The 19,974-nt window shown below is 42.3% G+C and overlaps 2 protein-coding genes across 9 annotated transcripts in view; both read right to left on the bottom strand.

Annotated features, from left to right (window-relative positions):
• Nucleotides 1-1,104: 1,104 nt before the first annotated feature.
• Nucleotides 1,105-12,062, bottom strand: ROPN1L (rhophilin associated tail protein 1 like). 5 transcript variants are annotated; one of them, XM_055798238.1, is made up of 6 exons: nucleotides 11,726-12,062; nucleotides 9,152-9,309; nucleotides 7,101-7,224; nucleotides 6,768-6,929; nucleotides 4,249-4,424; nucleotides 1,105-1,293 (listed from the first exon to the last, which is right to left on the bottom strand). In XM_055798238.1, the coding sequence occupies exons 2-6, from the start codon at nucleotides 9,280-9,282 to the stop codon at nucleotides 1,230-1,232; spliced, it is 657 nt and encodes a 218-aa protein (XP_055654213.1). In that variant the 5' UTR covers nucleotides 9,283-9,309; nucleotides 11,726-12,062; the 3' UTR covers nucleotides 1,105-1,229. The 5 variants fall into 5 exon arrangements, with proteins under 5 accessions (XP_055654213.1, XP_055654211.1, XP_055654212.1 ...); XM_055798236.1 differs by lacking the exon at nucleotides 11,726-12,062 and adding an exon at nucleotides 11,373-11,623; XM_055798237.1 differs by lacking the exon at nucleotides 11,726-12,062 and adding an exon at nucleotides 11,307-11,407.
• A 4,051-nt stretch (nucleotides 12,063-16,113) lies between these two features.
• The window catches only part of MARCHF6 (membrane associated ring-CH-type finger 6), a 50,756-nt gene continuing 46,895 nt past the window's right edge, over nucleotides 16,114-19,974 (bottom strand). For all 4 annotated transcript variants that reach the window (XM_055798233.1, XM_055798232.1, XM_055798234.1 and 1 more), the window contains exon 26: nucleotides 16,114-18,417. In XM_055798233.1, the coding sequence (XP_055654208.1) occupies nucleotides 18,327-18,417 (91 nt within the window). In that variant the 3' untranslated portion in view covers nucleotides 16,114-18,326. The remainder of the gene's footprint in view (nucleotides 18,418-19,974) is intronic.

Genomic DNA, 19,974 nt, shown 5'->3' with positions numbered 1-19,974 from the left:
ACTGGGTGCGTACCCCTTTTCTTCCAGAAATAACTACAAGGAGTTCCCATCCTGTAGATTAATATACAAGTCACAGAGGCTGGTAAGACATGCCAGTACATACTAAGGGTGTGCAGGAGGGTTCCACTTAAGCTCAGTGAGATTTTTACTATATCAATTTCTGTTCCTGTTAATTTCTCACACAATCTACTATAGCAAGGTCAGCCATCATCAGCCAAGCTTGTTACCTCAACAAAATAAGCAACTATAAAAGTACAAGCTTGCAGATCCAACTTTCCTCCCTGCAATACTTAATGTTTGATCGAGTTGCCAGGAGAGGGCACTCCATATGTTCCTGATTTTGGCCGCCGCTGTCAATGGAATCTCCAGTTTTATTGTAGCCACTAGTATCCTGTCTTACTCAAATTTTTCTGCAATTAAGCATGATTATCTGTTACTAAATACTTGGTCTAATTCTGACTGATTCAGACTTCTGTACCTACTACAGCTGTCCAACTCAAACCCAAACTGAACTCTGTCAGGCATTTCTCACCTACATGACAAATGCAGTAGCTTTTTGAAAAACAGGATGTATTTTAAAACAGATCTTTAATTAGAATTAAGTCCATCTAAAAATGGAGAAAGCATTTGAGTTCTGAAAGGGTCCTAATTAGAGGGAAAACAATGTAAAACCATTGTCCTTTCTTGATTTGATGTTTCTTTTTCCAGCTCAGGCACAGGGTTCTCATGAAGTTCTCTTGAGTAAGGCTTGGTAAAACGATTAATAGAGTGTGTTCATGCAGACAAGGTCATCAAAAGACAAGCTGTATTTGTGTAAGAGTCCAAAAACCCAGTCAGTGCTACTAGAAGCATAATGAGAAATGCACTAGTTACAGCTGTCCAATCTTCTCTAGATTTAATTCTGTGGTTTACTACTTTTCTCACAATCACTTACAAAGTATAGGTAGGAAGATCCGTAACAAAATACCTTTTAAGTGAACATAAACAGATGACAGGGTATCCCTCCATAGGTGCGAGCATCAGTGTTTGAGGCAGGAGAACAGTGTAACCATGTATTCAATTAACATCCACTGAAGGGCAATTTCGGGAGTGGAATAAAGAAAGGAAGTGCCAGAGAAGAGCTCACCGTGTATTGCAGTGTGCAAATAACGGTCCTTTGAACACGAATTATTGTCATGTGCGTATTTATTCCTCTTTTCCTCTAACCTAGTGCTGAAGAGTAGGCTTGGTCAAAACGGCGTTGAAGGCTGGGGCAGAAAGTTTCTGAGCAGCACCATGCCAGTTTGTTGGTCACTGGAGAGGAAAAAAATAAAATGTTTTAGAACAACACTTTAGCATGGTAAATCCTAGTGTGCTGGGCAAGATACAATGGAGGGTTATATTAATTGCAAGAGTAGTGGGATCAAAAAGTGGTTCTTACTGAAAATTGTCAGTCTGGTAACTAATGCCAAAATAAATCAGTTCATTTGCGTGCTTGTGCATTTTTGAGCTCCCATGTACACAGAGCTGGTAGCAATCTAAGTGTATTGGGTTTGCACTGCAAGCTTTTGGTAGTGGGGGGGCTACAGGGGTGGCTTCTGTGAGAAGCTGCTAGAAGCTTCCCCTATGTCTGATGGAGCCAATGCCAGCCAGCTCCAAGGTGGACCCACCTCTGGCTAAGGCTGAGCCCATCAGCGATGGTGGTAGCACCTCTGGGATGACATTTAAGAAGGGGGAAAAGTTACTGCATAATGGCAATTGCAGTTGGAGAAAAGAGCAAGGCTATGTGAGAGCACAACCCTGCAGACACCCAGGTCAGAGCAGAAGGAGGGCAGGAGGGGCTCCAGGCACCGGAGCTGAGATCCCCCTGCAGCCCGTGGTGAAGCCCACGGTGAGGTAGGTTGTGCCCCTGCAGCCCATGGAGGTCCATGGTGGAGCAGATATCCACCTGCAGCCCATGGAGGTCCATGGTGGAGCAGATATCCACCTGCAGCCCATGGGGGGCCCCACGCCAGAGCAGGTGGGTGTGCCTGAAGGAGGCTGTGACCCCATGGGAAGCCCACGCTGGAGCAGGCTCGTGGCAGGACCTATGGAGAGAGGAGCCCACACTGGAGCAGGTTTGCTGGCCGGGCTTGTGACCCCATGGGGGACCCATGCTGGAGGCGGCTGTTCCCGAAGGACTGTGCCCCATGGGAGGGACCCACACTTCACAGTTTGTGAAGAACTGCAGCCTGTGGGAAGAACTCACATCGGAGAAGTTCATGAAGGACTGTCTCCCATGGGAGGGACCACATGCTGGAGCAGGGGAAGAGTGTGAGGAGGAAGGAGAAGCAAAGACAACATGCAATGAACTGCCCATAACCCTGATTCCCTGCCCCACTGCACTGCTTGGGGAGAGGAGGTAGAGAAATTGGGAGTGAAGTTGAGCCCACGACAAAGGGAGGGGAGAAGAAAGAGATTTTTAAGGTTCCATTTTATTTCTCATTACCTTACTCTGATTTGATTGGTAATAAATTAAACTAATTTCCCCAGGTTGAGTGTTTTGCCTATGATAGTAATTGGTGAGTGATCTCTCCCTGTTCTTAATTTGATCCACAAGCGTTTTGTCACATTTTCTCTCCCCTGTCCAGCTGAGGAGGGGAGTGACAGAGCGGCTGTGGTGGGCACCTGGTGTCCAGCCAGGGTCAACCCACCCCAGACAGAGACCAATTCCAGATAGATGGTGGTAAGAGTAAGTATCTATGCAAACATGCCATGTAGGCAGCACTCGAGGGACAAGCCTGTTAACAGATCTTTTAAAGCTGATCAAAAATGAAGTGCAATTTGTGCGACCTATTTATGACTACAGATAAAATGAGTGGGAGTTATCACTGAGAGCTAGATTGAAGACACTGTCATTTTCATATATTCCTGATGCTAATTCCATGATAATTCTAGCAGGAATATATGTGGTATCTTGATCGATTCTTTCCTCCATCTGCTGCAAAGTTAAGAGATTTTGACGCTTAAATTTTGTGGGCACGAGACTTCACATAACCAGTCTATTTGAGATTTTTACCTGTAGCAGTTAGCGTGAGTTAGGCCTAGTTAGCAGAGCTGTTAGTACAAGTCTATGAATTTTAAGCTTTTTGCTGTTGTAAATGTTGACAAAAATGTGATCAGCCATCAGTCTAAAGCAACAGAATAGCGTTGGTGTGCTCAAGAAAAAAGGTAGCCAAACTATGCAAATATCCTATTGATTGTCATGAAGTGCAAGTGTCCAGAAGTATTCAGAACAAAGAAGCTGTGAGCACCAACGACAGTGACAATATATCAGAAAATGGCATTTGAAGGGACCAACCACCATCAGGGTATGCTCTACCCAGTCCTGTGAAGGACACCTAATGATACCGGAGAAAACCTTGCCTCTTCATTATGTAGCGAGTCAAAGATTACACAACAGCACAAGAGACCTGTCAGTGATAGCCAAGCAGACAGCCAGGCAGGGAGTTTTGCTTAACCTTCAGCCTACAGACCTCCTGCTGTGAAGAGCCACATCAGTTCATGGCTCACCGACAAGACTGACACTGAACTATAAACTGATCTAACTCACAGCGAGCAGAAAGGGGAACACAACAGACTAGAAATGTACCCAACCACCCCGACTTGGTGCAAACATCAAAACAGGATGAAGATTTCAGGTGGGACTATGTGTCTTTTGTCCTTTATACCCACTGGAGGCAACCAACACCAAGACCATTCCAAGAATCACAATTTACCATAGCTAACATTAAAAAAATTAAAGACCCAAACCATTTAAGACTAAGTGCATACTAGATGTTTTCTCAAGAAAATTTCTAGGGAGAAGTAATCCAGGAGAAACACAATAGAAACTTCTGAATTCAAGTGGGAATTCCCAATTTTCTCTCTGGTTCATGATCTATTTAAATTAAAAGAGCAGCGCATAAGATGCTGCTGGTTCCAGTACCAGTAATATGCAGATGATACAAACCTGTATATAACTGCTTCCTACGGGGAAAATTATACCACCAGACAGTGACTTCAATATTTCAAAGAAAGAGGGATAAGTAACAATTTATCATTTAACAGATCAAACCCCAGTGATGACAACAAGATATAACTCTGTACACTTGATATAACCTTGGTCAACCTTTACTCCTGCCATCACGGGTATGCCCAAAGTAAGGATAGACTGTTTACCTGAAATTAAAGGTTTACAGAGAACCCAGAGGTAATAAACTAAAATGCCATGCATGGATTTTTACTTACGCTTGTTCTTTAATTCTGTGGAGGAATGCCTCAGTTTTCTCCTCTGGTATCTCTCCATCAATACTGGCCAAATATGAGTAAAGGAATGAAAAGGTTTCAAAGGGAATGCGAGCTGCTCCGCCTTCTGGGTCCGTTGTTAAGATTTCGCAGGCGTGTTTCATTGAACTTAGTAAGGACTGCAGGGGATTCAGTCAAGAAACAAGAGGAACACTATGAGGGCCATGAACATCCTTTGCATACCATGACAAAATCCGCACTGTAAGCCACTAAAAGTAAGTGTAAATGAGATGAAGGCTTTATCATTGTCGCCTAGCTTTCAACCCCACATTTACCCTCCAGTGCAGGTCCAGGGGTGGAAACAATAGTGAAGCCCTAGTAGAGACAGGAGTAAAAAAGACCAGAATCCCATGATGTTTAAAGATTGCATAGGGTTGTCTGAGCCCTATCTCTGGTATGGCTGAATTGCTCTGCTGCTGTAAAAGCTCCAACATCCCTGTATCTGGTGGTATGTCTGTGTATTTATTACCTTAATGGATCTAAATGAATTCTCAGCAGCAGTTAAGACAAACAAATCTACAAATGCCAGAAAATTCATATGGGTTTGATGATTTTTATTATGAAACATGATATTAATCATGTCTCATGATATTTTATTATGACACATGACATACAATGTGAATTTTTCGGAGTGCTGATATTTACTGTTTTTCTTATCTGTATGCAAGTTCCATTTTAGTAGTTAGTAGAAAACAGACTAAGGCAAAAAGTATTTCAGTTTAGTAAAAGCCCAATAAAATCCAAGTTCCCTTAAAAACAAACATGCCTCAAAGTATTAGCTCGAAATACACTTTGAAAGAAATCCTTTATTCCATACAGTGCCCTATGCATTGTAAGTTATACAGGAAATGTGTGGAAAAATTCAGCATTGAGCTTCACTGAGTCAAAGACTGGTTGGATGCCATTAAAACAAAGAAACAAACAAAACAAAACAAAAAAGCCACAGACCTTTTTAACCCAAGTAGTAATATTTTTACTGTAACGTTTTCAAACTTTATCCTTACCTCTTCATTAACAAGGAAGCAACGACTTTGTAAAAATAGAAGTATTTCCAAACAGTAGAACAGCAATATTCAAAATAAATGCAGCATCTTTTCAAGACCCAGAACACAGGCCAAAGAAGTGTCATTTTATAATCCTTTAACAGTTTTACGTAATGCGGTTCCTCCTCTGGGAAGCCAGGGAAGGAGAGGCAGTTGCCTATATGATGGCAGACTCCACCCTCTGCAGTTTGCTACCTTTCTACTGTCATTCCTGCTCCTACCACTCCAAGCTGCCGCTGTCTCTCTCACAATATGGCAAAGTTATTCACTTCAATTTTGCCACCTTTGAAAGACAATTTAACAGGCTACCTGTGTGGTGATTTCTCCAAGGCTGTAAAAAACACATCAGTGCTTTACAGAAAGATACTTCAGATGACTGATGTTCTTAAGAGGTTCATACTTGTCTACTTTTCTATCTTAACTGTGACCCCACTGAACTACGAACACATTTTACAGCTGCGGGAAATGAATGTAAATTTCTTGTGCATGTCTGTCTTTCTGGTTTAGGAAAACGAAGTTTAGGTTTCATTATACAGAGCTGAAATCAAATCATTCAGTTAATATCTGAAAGGATGAAAGGATAGACGGAGGTAAATTTAGTCTGTCTAGCTCCATTAGAATGATGTTCCTGTGACCCTGTTTTTGGTTTGATTTTTTTTTTAAGTAAGTAACGTTGCTGTCACTTTTTTTTTAAAATGAAGAAAGGAGCTCAAACTACAAAATCATGTCAGGAGGAGGATTGGAATCAAGAAATACAGTTAGAAATGACTAAATATATATGCACACACAATTGCATCACCAGGCCAACATTCAGAGCTTCCAGATATTGCAAGATTCTCAAAATGTTATTTAATATGTATTTTCTTTTTAGTACCCCCCTCTTCCTTACTGTAGAAATCATTAAAAGTATTATACCTCATGAGAACATCAGCTTAGTGCCTTTTATAATCTCTCATTCTGTTGAAATGCTCTGCTGAGATTTTATTACTGACATTAAAAGAATTACATGGTGATTTAATAACATTAACTGCTTCTGTGAAAATTTAATTGACTACACAATCAATCTAAAATTGATGTTTTAATTTCTCCCTCTGGTTCTCCTCCACGGACATTTACACTGATGCCATAAGCATCATTCCTCTGTCACCCTCTCTCTCATGGCCCAAGCTTCCTGCAGGCATGCTTGCTCTTCTACTGTCATCCCAGTAAACGGAGGACTTAGACATCTTTCTAATTAAACTCCCCTGAACAAAAGCTGGTGGAGAACAAAAGTAAACATGCAAGCCACTTTGCCAGTTGCTGCAAAAGTAATCACCATTCTTCAAAGTCCATATGCATTAATTGTTTTATGGTCTGCCTCATATATGATCATATATAACCGTTTCCATTTGGGTATGAGGGCTCCTGCTTTGAACGTACCTCGCCAAGCGCACTGCACGCAAGTGCCAGAACCTTCATCCATTCCACCTCCTTCCCAAAATTGTCCAATTGCAGGATAGCGTTCAGCTGCTCCTCTGGCAAGCACAGGTGCTTCCATTTTTCCTTCAGTTCTGCAACATTCACCATGCCTTTGGGAGAAAGCTTTAAACAAAACCATGGTATCACAATAAGAACTCCGAAAACCAGAATGAAACAACGAACGCAGTCCCTTCCCAAAATACATCAAATACATAACAGTCAATCTCCCCAGCCACCTCCAACACATCAGCGTTCCTTGACAGCACTGGCATTTGATAAAAGGCCAGTTTGTACCTGTTTGTGCAAGATTTTAAGGAGTCCCGGTGTTAACACAGCATCTGTTTTCTCTGTTGCTAAAGGCATTTCAATCCTTTCCTTCACAGGAAGAGGCTCGCCTTTTGATAATGCTGAAAAATACCTAAGTGAACAGGAAGAGCAACACACTTCAATGCCTATGGCTATTACAAGCTGCACAAAAGTAAGTGCTCTTACAGTTCAGTGAATGAATCCACACTCTCCCATGCCGGAGCGGCAGCTCTCAGCAAGCTGCCCACACACACAACTCCCATCTCCCTGTGCCCAGATGCCACCTTTCTTTTTAGTGGCAAAAGCAGCAAGTGATTTATTAACATCGGAGTGTGCTTGCAAACCAAAATGCAGGCTCTTCCCATATGATTGATGGTCACCTGAGCACACATTCCCCTCACACACTACCCAAAAAGCACAACTGGCTATGTGCGCTGCAACTCTCTCATCAGCATTTCTATTTCCATCCACTCCAAAATAAAATTTAAGACTAGAGCATAAAGGGAATTAGATGAATGTCCTTTTAATTATAAGGCTACCACAGCCTTAAGAGCAATCACCTCTGCCATAACTTGCCAGCAAACTGAACTGTGCAAGGAAAACTTTGTTTTCTGTCAGTCAGTGGTAGGTCTAATTTAAGGGTTTCTCCACTCATCCTCCCTTACCTGCCCTGGTCACCCATGTCCATGCCCAGCCTATCCCATGCTGTGCAAATACTTGCCAAAATGCACAGCAAGCAGCACTGCAGAACTGAATTACTGTGTATCTATTTCTGTACAGTCACCCTATGTACACACATATAACTCCTGGGCTATTTTTCAGCCAGATATTTCCCCACCTGATTATTCACAGGGACAAGCACTACAACGCTGGCAGCGCAGGTGATCACAGCCTTGCTCTGCTTCGCGTCACTCCCTGGGGCAGAGCAAGGTCTGGACCTGGTGCTCTCACACCAGAGCATACTCCAGAAAGAGGGGTGAGCGATCAGCAACAGCCACCCACCCCTCTGCGGAGGCTCCTCTGACCGAGCTGGTGCAATCCTTCAGCAGAGGTCAGGGTCTGGCCACCGAGGTGGCCATGGCGTTGCTGCACTACGCCGTGCTCTCACCAGCACCGTCCCAGCAGGCTCAAGCTACCTGGTGACTGCTGCTTCTGGCTGCTGGGCTGGGGCAAGCTCACTGCACATCCACCCACCAGAGGTGTGCTGCACCGCACACCCATCACGTTCCTAAGAAACACCACATCACTTTAAGATGGTCCCGCTGCCTTTCTCCAACACCACAGCTGTAGCAATTCAGCTTCAGGTTCTTCTCTTTTTAACAGGCAAGTCAGACTCCAGCCTTGGCTTTGTTAACATCCTCCCCTCCCTCATGTACAGAATACAGATATTTTTCAGTCTTCTCAACTGAGAACATCTCAGATGCCTTTCAAGAGCTTGTCCACACAAACCATAGAACAGGAAAATGATAGTGAGCTTCTGAGGTAAAATTAAAAAAGAAGTTGAAGAAAAAACATTCAAACAAATCAACTTTACAGTAAGAGATTTATTACATGGACCATCACCTGAAAGTTACAACTTTTCAGGCTCTTCTTCCTATTCCCATAACATTTAAGGAGACTCCTTAAATTTGTTCCTGGAAAGAAAAAACCAAAACCCAAAACCTAAGCAAGCTTAAGAATTAGAAAACTATTTTTTAGGTTTCCTTTGAACTCCAGGAATTAAAGTCTCATGAGAGGAAGTTGAAAAAAAAAAAAAAGTTGTTTTCAGGACAGAGAAAGTAGTAACAAAAAAAATTAGGATGCATTTTCTGTATGGAAAACAAACTATTCCAGAACTATGCCAGTTCTAAACTTCAATGAAACAGAAAATAAATCAAGTATTACATTGTTTTTAAAAGGCTCACATGCAGCTTTAATGCATGCAATATACACGTTGGCTTAATAATCAAATACAGCTCCACTGTACAATAAGCAGGAGCAGTGAGATTTTGTGGATCCATACACATAGCACTACACCGTTATGTGAGCATCATACTTACGCAGCTGCCCACTGCAAAACATCATGAGGCTGAGTCCTAATAGCAGCTTTAGTAAATTGCTTCAGAATGTCAGGTAGCTCAGGGGGGATTTTGATCTGCTGAGCACAAAACATCGTTTCTGGAAGAGGCATGGTCTGTTCCTGTTCAGTTACAAGGACCTGAAACAAATAACAGAACAGCAGTTCACAGGTGCAGAACGGGAATGAAAAACGGTGCGTGCAGATGGGGGCCAACAGTGCTTATATCCAAACTCACGCCTGTCCTACTCGACAGCTGGGGCTACTGGAGAACTGACAGACTCAGAAGGATGAACAGACAAGCGCTGCACATCTCTAAAAAACTTAAACTTGATGGCAACACCAAGCAAAAGACTGGCACTTGGACACCAACCACAATTCCAGGTAAGAAGAACTACTACTTTAACAGATATCTTTAGATACTTTTAAACCAGTTTTTCTCCTCAAACCTATCACGATATGAATTTGCAAAATGGGCAGTCCAGACAAGTCACACCGCACATGCCAATGTGAAAGCTATGTTGAAACTCACTACTGCACGCCAAGGAGAGCCCTGTCATTTTTGTACAGAAACTAGAGTAAGCAGATTACCAAGTTTCTACTGCGTTTACGTATTAAAAAAAATAGGCTGTAGCAGAAAGTTACTAATTTGTGCTCCTAGCAGACTTGCATAAAAAATATCAGTGATGAACAAAACATTCACGTGTGCCACAATTATGTATTGCACTTTGCTCACATAGCTCTACAGGCAGGCTTGTCTCACTCAGGATGTAACTTGTTGCAGGAATCCTGTTGCCCAAGACCCAAAAGAAGGGACAGACAGGTTATCATATGTTCCTTCTCCCACTGTAGCAATGGAGCACATTTGGTGGGAAATCTGAGCACTCTCCTCATCATTTCAAGGACAAACTACAGTCTATTTAAACCGATTTAGCAAGAAGAGCTGAAAACACGTCAGTTATTTGCAGAAGGGAAGAGCAGTGAAAGCAATGGCATCAGAAAAGGAATCAATGTAACAGCATCCTTTATACCTTCAGATTTCTTTATTTTGAATTTTTAACATGAAAATAAGAGTATCTGGCAGGTGGCTTTCTCCCCTATCATGTGATATTTTCTGTATTGAAAAAAACCCACAACAACCCACCACAAAACTCAAAAGTCAGTGATGGAGGAGTGGGACTGCTGTGATTCAAGGCTCCTTTAACGATCAAACCATACTTAGAACTTCATTTCTGAAGAAATACAGACAGGGTACAGCATCTTCATACTCCAACGCAGCAAATGTGCATCAGGGACAGACTTCAGAGTGTGCATTTAATTGCTACATTGGTCACGTGCTTTCAGAAATGATTCAAAAACACAGCTCTAGCCAAGAGACTGAAGCTGAAGGCAAAAAGGGGATTTCAGGAGAAGCTAGAGAACAGAAAAACCTCGAGGAAGGAATACATGTGTGTGCAGGTGCTCTTGGGAAGCGGTCAAAGAAAAAAAAAACTAATCTGAAAAGAAAAAGTAGAGAAGCAAAAAAAAGCATTACAACTGCTTTTCTGTAGTAAGCCATTAATCGCAGAGTCTCATGGAAGGGCTGAGGGTGGCAGGGTCCTCTGGAGATGATCCAGTCCAGGCCTGGCTCGAGTGGGGTCCCCAGAGCGGGGTGCCGGGAGCCGTGTCCAGGCGGGCTGAGTATCTCCGAGGATGGAGACTCCCCACTCCCCCAGGACAGCCTATGCCCGCGGTCGGTCATCCTCACAGCGAGACAGGGCACCCTGACGTTGAGAGGGAACCTCCTGTACATACACCCCCCTAAGGAGCAAGGCAACCCGCGGCCACCTCAGCCAGGCCTGGCCGCCCCTCGCCGCCACCCCACGGCAACACCGTGCACAGAGGCCGCCTCACCGCTCCCACCTCGCGCTCGCCCTCATTCCACGCACCCAGAGCCAGCCCCAGCCGTGTCGGGTATGGAGTTCAACCCAACAGCCCGCCCCAAACACGGCCGGGACGCGAAGGCCCCGGGCACCGCCCGGCCGCGCCGGCCCGCTGCCCGCGCTGAGGGCCGCCCCCCGCCCGGGCCACCGTTACGATCTCTCGGAGGCCGCCGCCAGGCCCCGGCGTCGGGAGAGCTGCGGCCGGCAGAGCCTCACCGCCGTCCCACGGCGCCCCCCGGCCGTGCTGCCCCGGGGCTGGGGAGGCCGGGCAGGGCGCCTCACCTGCCCCGCTCCGCGGCCCCGCTGCCCGGGCAACGCGGGCGGGGCGGGGGGAGGCCGGCGCGGTGCTTAACGGGGGAAGGCGGGGGTGGTCGCCGACCTTGCTTAAAATGCAAGAGCAACGCCCGATTTACGCTAACTCCTGAACGGACATGAAGCGCCTCGGCTCGGAACCCGTGGCGGGGGGAGCTTGTTCCGAGGTGCCCCCGGCGCCCCGCAGCCGCCCCCGCCGCCAGGGCGCCCCGCAGCCGGGCCTCCGGCCTGCTCCTGGCTTCTGCCCGGAGGAGCCTACAGCCCCTCTGGGAGCTGCACTACAGACACAGGGCAACGTGCTCCCGAAAGTTCCCGTTACTGGCCGTGGCTGCTGGTTCCAAGGGCTGGCTAGCCCCAGCACCCTCCCCGCCGGTCAGCCTCCACGGTCCTGGGAAGGGGAGCTGGAGCACCGGCCGCTCCCAGCTCCGGGCCTGGCAGCGCCCGGCCGGGCGGGCAGGGCCAGCTCCAGCTGTCCCACCGCGCCAGAAGGTCAAGGAGCCAAAGTGGCCCTCGGCCTCAGAGCCTTGGCGGAGCACAAGATGGCTGCGCCTTGCCCTGTGGATAAACACAGCAGCGCAGGCAACGCGAGTGGCGCCCTCGGTGAAGACACGGGTGCAGCTCCTGGCTCCAAAGCAATGCTGCCCCTGTCCCTGTAACAGCCAGCACGGGGCCAGAGCACTCAAGTGAACGTGGTAGCAGGATTATTCGCTTCGAAAAGCCTTCACAAGCCCTTCCTCCAAAGAAACACAGCTGCTGACCATTTGAAACGGGCCAAACAGTTCCTGAAAAAGAAGCAGCTCATGTGAAGCCAGCCCTCCTTAATCCACATTGTGTCCTCACTGATGAACACAGGGCTGTACAGGACAGATGAAACTGTGGTCTCTGGAAAGCAAAAATGCACACATTTTAACAACTGTTTAATCTTTCAGAAAACATGAACACTCCACAGAGGCTACAGGCCAAGTGTTGGACCTGAAAATACTTTGCAGATTCCTGCAGCTACATGAGAATTGCAAACTTCTGCCACACCATCACATCCCTGTTCTTTACATGGGTAGTGCTTTAAAACAAGAACACTACAGCAAAAAACCCCCAAACCTGTCGCAAACATTATCCTGCAGGGGTTTACAGAATGTAATTTCATTAATTTCACAATATATTTTTTCCAAAGGTATCTAGGGGTAACATAAACAGCAGAAGTCTCATATTCTCTGTCATCTGCAGTCCTCGGACACACTTGGAACTATGCTAAAAATGCTCAAGTAGTAAATGTCTTACCCTCAATTCTTCCAGCTATTTGGTCCTGTGCCGTGAAATCATGCATAAAGCTGCCAGAGCATATTATAAGAAACAACAGCAGGCAGGTGGAAAGTTTTGCTATTTATTTCACGGAAAACTGTGTATTCTCAAAACATTTTATATGAATTGTAAACTGGTAGAAGAAGACAAAGGCTAAAACTTTCATGTATGAATGAAAGTAACTGGAAAATAGGAGACCAATTAATCACATGCTGCTCCAGAACATGCTTAATCTACACAGGCATGACTAAATTAATCTTATATCAAAGTTTACATGTAACAATAATTAAACAAGACACCCTGCATCAAATAATAAAAAACACACCTCTGGGGAATACGCTACTTGCTCTTTGCAGAAGGAGTGTGGGCACTGCTCTCCTCTCTCTATTGACCCAACTGGCCTGCAGTTATGACATGAGTTATGACCTTCCTTACTGCACAATTTTTGTGCACTTTTTACTACACTCCCGCTTTGTAAGCAAAATCAGATGTGCTGCACATTTTCTGCTCCTTACTTCCATGTTAACACAGTGCACAAAGTGTGTATGTGATTACTCATGTTGTTTTAAGCCTGGCATATTGGGATATCATTGAGTCCATGCATTGAATGCATTTATACTTCGGGGAACTACTACTAGCGAAAAAGGAGCATGCTTTTCACATGTAATTACACTAAAATATCTGCTTAAAGATTACTGCAATTCATGGATATAAAAGGAAGATTACTAAAACAGCATAAGAAATAATAAAGAATGGAATAACCTCTGAGATTATCTTAATTTTATTCACTAATTAAGAGGTAGGTGAGGGAGGGAGGCTTCAGTTTCGAGGGCTGGTGGTGTGACAACAGTTGAGAATTATATGCAGATTAATACAAGGTTGTTTAAGGACATTTGGGATTACACAGGTAAGTAATGTGGCTGTTAGGCCAACAAACCCCTTTCAATGAGGAAAAAAAAAAGAGATCAGAGAAAGGCACTGTGACAGGAACACTGATGGGTCAGTGTTGAGAGTCTTGGCCCAAAGTTATAAAGGTAGTAAGGCTTAAACAATTCATGTCAAGAAAAAACTAATCAAACTCTATGAAAACACAGGTAGTAAATAGACAAGTGTAGCTTCAGGGAAAGAAGTAACTTAGATTCTTCCTTGACACTACTTCTCCCCATGCATGCTACCCATTACTCTATATAAAGAGCATTCGGAAGTGTATCATGGACATAATTGTTGCTTTAAAGCAGCATTGGCTGATTTCAGCTTAGAAATTCTGCTGCTTCCTACTTCCATGACTCCTGGTCACAGCTAGCCAAAGCATCCATGTATACTCCATTCTAATGCAGCAGTATCTTTACAGCACATTCCTTGCCAAACTTCACCAGCCCATTTATGCAATTTGCACCTGCTGAACATGGCACACCAATGCAGATCTCCGCTATTTAGGTTCTAATACATACATTTTATTCAGTATAGTGAGCTTTGCACTGTTCTCTATTTTTGTAAGCAACAAGGAAGACTGTTCTTTAGGTAAAACTAGTGTCATTTTCCAGGAACAGAAACACTCCTTGAAAGCCAAGTGATTTAACATAAATCAGACAAATCAGGTTAAGTGCCCCCTCCCCTGCCCCTGGTGTCAGACAGCACCAGGTATGTTTGATTTCCCCTTATACAGGAAAAAAAAAAGCACCCATACAGCTTTGGCATTGACTACTACTCAACAAATACAAGACAACAGCAAGTAAGTAGCAAAACTGGTGCAGAGTTGTGAAATAATCTTGCCATTGCTCCATCCCTCAGTATGATATTGAATTCAAAACATTCCGTTTCTTTTGGAACAGTATTCAACCTTTGGAAATACCATCTTCTAAAAATTTCTATTAAGTAACTTTGATTTCAGCATATTGTTTCACAACTTATGGTGACTTCAAAACAAAGAACTTAAAACCAGAAACATCACTTGTCTGGAATAATCATTGATTTAATAAAATCGCTTTTAACTATGCAATCTTTAGTTCCAGTTAATCTAAATGGAAATAACAGAGCGCTCTAACTTGGCATCCTGCTGTGTAAAAGTTGTTTCCTTATCTGTTTCAGAAGATGGCTTCCTTTTTTACCATCCTGAACTTCATTATACTACCAAGATTCAGTTCCCTGTTTACTGTTTTTATCATTGTATCATCATTTCTGCTAGGAACCCCACTCATTGCTCAGGCTGCACAGTGCCCACAAGGCAAGCAGAACAAGAACACTGACCCTGCTACAAAGACTTTCCAATCTAGATACAAACAAACAGACAGACAGTGGAGTAGGAGGAAACAAAACGACACTGATCAGAATGGCAGGCAGTGGGATCAACCAGTCATTCGTGCTTTGTAAGGTAAAGGGCTTTTTACAGAGTTCTCTGAGGGACAGCTGGGCTGCTGTGCAGATTTTTTATGAAGATCTTTGTCCAAGCTTAGCAGAAAGCAAGGAAAGAATCAATGTACTCAGCTGAAAAGCAATGTGAATACTGTAATTGCTGTTGGTGCTGGCATCTTACTGAGGAAGTTACTGACAGAAAATAGTTACAAGTTCCAGAGGGCCCTCATAAACTAAGACAAGTATTTTAAGCTTTACCCAGTGGACAAGGGGGAGTCAGAGAGAGGATGCAGAGTTTAATTATTTTTAATCAATATAAAATGATTGTGTAAAAACAGTTGAAGCCATGCTGCAATTAACATCTTTCAGTATGCAAAAAATAGCTACAGAGCCATCTGACATGCCTTAGATGAAGGCCTGCAGAACTATAAATAGCGTTAGATTCTCAACAACACAAAGGGGATACAATTAAGCCAGTATGCAGCTCCAACTCCTCCATTCAAGGTCCAAGGTCAACACAAATTGTGGTGAAAGCACACACACAAAGACAGAATTTTTCCCACTCGAGTAATAAGACCACTGCATGCTGTATTACTCTAGCACAGATGGAAGCCACTAGTACAGAGCTCATCAGCTGTCTTAGTAACAGCCAGTTAACTTACATACTTACTATCAAGTTTCTATGTCAGAGGAGTACACACGGCACAAGGCAAACTATTAAAACAATAAGAAAAGCAGTGTTACTTAATTCTTGTTCTGTAACAACCTCTATCTTCTTTCCCAAAACACATGTGAAAATAAGAACATAAGGAGCTGAGATTTTTTGGAAGTTCACAACGGACAGTTTCAGAAACAAACTTCACCTCACCAGGGATCTGTAAAGCTGTGCAAAAAGCAAGCACGACAGTTTCATTTGAACCAGTTCTCTGTAACAAAGAGCAAATACAGATAATGAAAGCTACATGAAAACAGCTACAGGTCACATTACATGACTGGCCCAATTCAGGGTTTTTTTTGTCATGACTTGTAAAATAACAGCAATAAGAAACAGCACAAAGGCTTTTTCTTAATAAATTTTAATGTTAAGATGAGTTTTTCTGGATAAAAACACAAAGTTACAAGAACCACACTACTGCAAATTCTGCACGGTGCACAGTAGTGCTTGCAACATTTGAGTAGCAAGACCATTTTGGAACTGTTTACGAAATGTGTGTCAAAGACAGAATCTTGGCATAAGAATGCATGTTACCAGTAAATTTAATATTGTGAAAATATACCTGTCCCACAATGTACACCACTGTAAATAGTCAAACGCAGTATTTATGCACATCAAAAGTATATGGGGTAAATACTCAATTTAGCACTTAGTAACAGTGAACGAGAGAAATATTTTGGTTATTTTTCTATGATTTCTTGTCACTGGAAATTTCCTAATAAATCACTCCAAAGGGTAATATATGTGGTTCAAAACCATCAGGACACAACAGCAATTCTGTAAAATAGTAGCTTCTGACTTTCTGATAGTAACAGCCCAGTCCTCCTGCCACTAGATTCAGATGCATTTGGCTTGTGCTCACTGCCTTGAAACACTAGTCCAGACACCAGAAAAATCAATTACCACCATCACAGCCTGGACCACATCAGTTCAAAACATGTGAGGTCAGAGATGCAACATCAATAAAAGGAGATGACACTCTCAAAGCACCTGCCAGATTCTCAAGTATTAATTACCTACACATATGGTTAAGTACAGAATACTGAAGGACAGTGTACCGAGTAGCAAGTTACACGTTCCATCAATTTTCTTATTACTGCAATGGATATTCACATTTCCCTCATTTAATCTAGGAAAGATACTGCAATCTAAGCATGATTTGATGCTACTTAAAGCTTTGCGATACTGTTATGCATTTTCTTTAAAATATCTACATAACCCCCCCACCCCAAACATTACTGCAAAAGAACTCTATCTACATATAGAAATAACACAGACTGAATTTGGTGGCTTTTGTTTGACTGTGTCCTTGCAAAGAAATCTGCTAAGTTTTCCTTGCCTGTTTAATAGCATATGTATTTCCCTGCCCCACAGGCAATAAACGGTATATGGTTAATCACTTCCTCAATATTATTCCCATAAAAATTCACAGTGACCAATTCTGAAAGTTTGTGTTGTTGTTGTGGTTGGTTTGTTGTTGTGTGGTTTTTTTAAAGTAATTGTGCAATATAAAATTCATACTACAATTTGCAGCTTTGGTAACTTACAGAAAAAAGGTTTGAAGCTCTTTAATGACCAGGTCAGAATGTTGCTTACACTATGCTCTTCTTTTCTGTGCAAACACTTCAGACAAGGTTAATCCCTCCTCTTGAGGTCCTGAAAAATTCTATTATTGACAAGAAATTGGCTACAATTTAAGTTGTGAATCTATCCAATTTTCCTTGGTACCTTTAAATGCTTCCATCGCCTAGCCTTAGTAAATTTTTTACTTATTGTTTCAATTCAGGAACTCCTGATTCCCAAAACCACCCTCCCTCCCCCCCACCCCCAAACCAAACCAAACAGAAAAACCCAGCTGAGCCTCAACAAGTACATCTGAATTCTCAGAAGAGGAAATATTTTCTTGATTTAACAGCAACTGTACAATATTACAAACTCAGACACATGAAAAACAATCAGGCAATAGAAAAATGTACAACAGCTTTGGTGTTATACAAAATAATAAAAAAGACTTGAGAGCAAGATACATAGTTCATCATGTTCTCATCACAGCCACTTAACTGCTGACAGTAAGACAGCTATTTACTTTTGATATTCTCTGTGTGGCCTTTCCACTCATGAAGAATCATACTATAATACTATAATAAGAACTGTTATGAACACCATAAAGTAAGCTCCAAATTTTATAAAAACATCTTGCCTCTTTGCACTATTGCTTTGTGGCACATTGTCAACAGAACAGCAGTCCAAAATAAAGTGACAACTAGATTTAATAAATTAATATACTTTTTAAAAGATGTACAATGCACATTCTTTTTAATCCAAGGTTTTAGGGTGTCAGGATACTTCTATTTACACATATACAGACCTCAGACAGCATTGATAACATCAGACATGCAGATAAGGAACAGAGCCTTAACTGCTCTCTGGATGCTACTAACCGAAGCCAAGATACTGCTGAGAGTATTATTGGGAGAGATATCCAAAGACTGAAGAAGAGTCTATGAAAAAAGGACACGTAAAGGCAAAGGGAAGGCCAAGTTGTTTCATATGACCATTTATTCTTGTGAAGACTGAGGTGGAGTTGTCGATGTGCCTTGTTTACCAGACTTCCGTTCGTAATTCACAAGTCGTTGCCCAACAAGGTACCTGACAGGATAGTAAAAACAGTGAAAAATTAACAAAAATTAATACAATTGTTACACAAATCCACTCTACCTCCTTTGCTACAGAGGTAGCTTTCTCATTTCAATAAAAATTATTCTACAAGTGATCCCTCCTCACTTAATGGTCTTCAACCATCCCCATTTTTTTTTTCCAATATTCAGGCACTCCGTAACGGAATAGAGGCATTACAGCTTTGTGTTTACAGCCTTAACTTTGGCAGGCACACAAATCAGACATGTATAAGCTGAACGAAGATAGTAAATATAAAGAATGTGTTTGCACTATTTATATACCCAACCCCTTTGTTGGATGATACTTTTAAAGAGCATCTTCACAGTGTCTGTTTGAGCCACTGCCACCTGAACATCTGGAACAACTCAGATATAAACCCAAATGACGTTAATTTGGTTCTAAGTTCAAAAAAGAATCTGTCACAATGCAGAACATGCATTGGGGTAAGACTAAGGAGCTAAGCCTTTCTACATCCAATGTAAAACACCCTAGTTGGAAAAAGTAAATATTGTAAAGGAAGAACTTTTACTGCAGCTCAATCTTTCTTAAAGGGAAAGAAAATACCCTAATGCTACTCCATGTCAGGTGTAAGGGCTGCAGGATTCCTTTATTTAAATTGTTTCAGCATCTCACTGTCTCATCAGCTTAGCAGTTTTCCTACCTTTTACATTATTCCTTACTTCTTCCATATCATTATTTCACACTTCTACTTTTTGCCATCTAAATTTCTTTCCATGATTCCTATTTGTATGCTGGTGCCATGTACACCTATGAATTCTTCCCCAGAAATCTGCCATTTCCTTTAGAAACTTTTAAACCATCATTCCTTTTCTCAAAGAACCATAACAAAACAACCATACAACCATCACATGATTTTTATATATTTCAGAACGTCACAAAAACTTGTATATGCTTTTGAAATTTTTCCCATGAAAGAATTAAGCGTATTTCTAAACCCATCAATTTCTAATGACTAGCTTGACTATTTTTGCTTACTTCCTGAAATGAGATCATTAACTTAAGTTGTACAAACTTGTCTACAAGGATAGTTATAACATTTAATATGTTCATTTAATATCAAAGTAATTTTTCACCCAGATATATTTTCACAGCTTTGCATACTGTTTACATGCCTTATTTACACGAGAAAGCAACATTAATGCAAGTTGCAATCCAATACGTATTCTGCCTGAGAGATACTAACATTAAGCTCAAAACCCATTTGTAAATATAAATACCAGCTATACATACTACAGTAGGCCAGATACTATAGAACATGTTATGAAGGCAGGTTGGTGAACAGTATTTAAAAACAACTGATCAAATGAAAGGTGCTAAAGTATAAATCGATCTGCAAAGAATTTAATTTCAGTTACAACTCTCTTGATGTTTCTAAATACTATTAATTTCACATTTACACCAAACACTTAATGCATCAGTCACTTCCTAACATTTAAGATTCAAAGAAGTTTATGTTACATTTGACTCCTTTTGTAGTCAGTAGAAAGCAAAACTGGACTAGGTAGC

This window comes from Falco peregrinus, chromosome 3, assembly GCF_023634155.1.
Source record: "Falco peregrinus isolate bFalPer1 chromosome 3, bFalPer1.pri, whole genome shotgun sequence".
Taxonomy (NCBI): domain Eukaryota; kingdom Metazoa; phylum Chordata; class Aves; order Falconiformes; family Falconidae; genus Falco; species Falco peregrinus.
This window is presented reverse-complemented; position numbering and strand designations above follow the sequence as displayed.

What these genes read in the sequence shown, in the direction of transcription:
- ROPN1L (XM_027789953.2), bottom strand. Translation starts at nt 10,960, where the DNA reads ATGTACAGGAGGTTCCCTCTCAACGTCAGGGTGCCCTGTCTCGCTGTG. An exon ending in CGTGCAGTGCGCTTGGCGAG is followed by an intron (nt 4,425 to 6,767) that starts GTACGTTCAAAG and finishes AATCCCCTGCAG; the next exon opens with TCCTTACTAAGTTCAATGAA. An exon ending in CACAGAATTAAAGAACAAGC is followed by an intron (nt 1,294 to 4,248) that starts GTAAGTAAAAAT and finishes TTTCCTCTCCAG; the next exon opens with TGACCAACAAACTGGCATGG.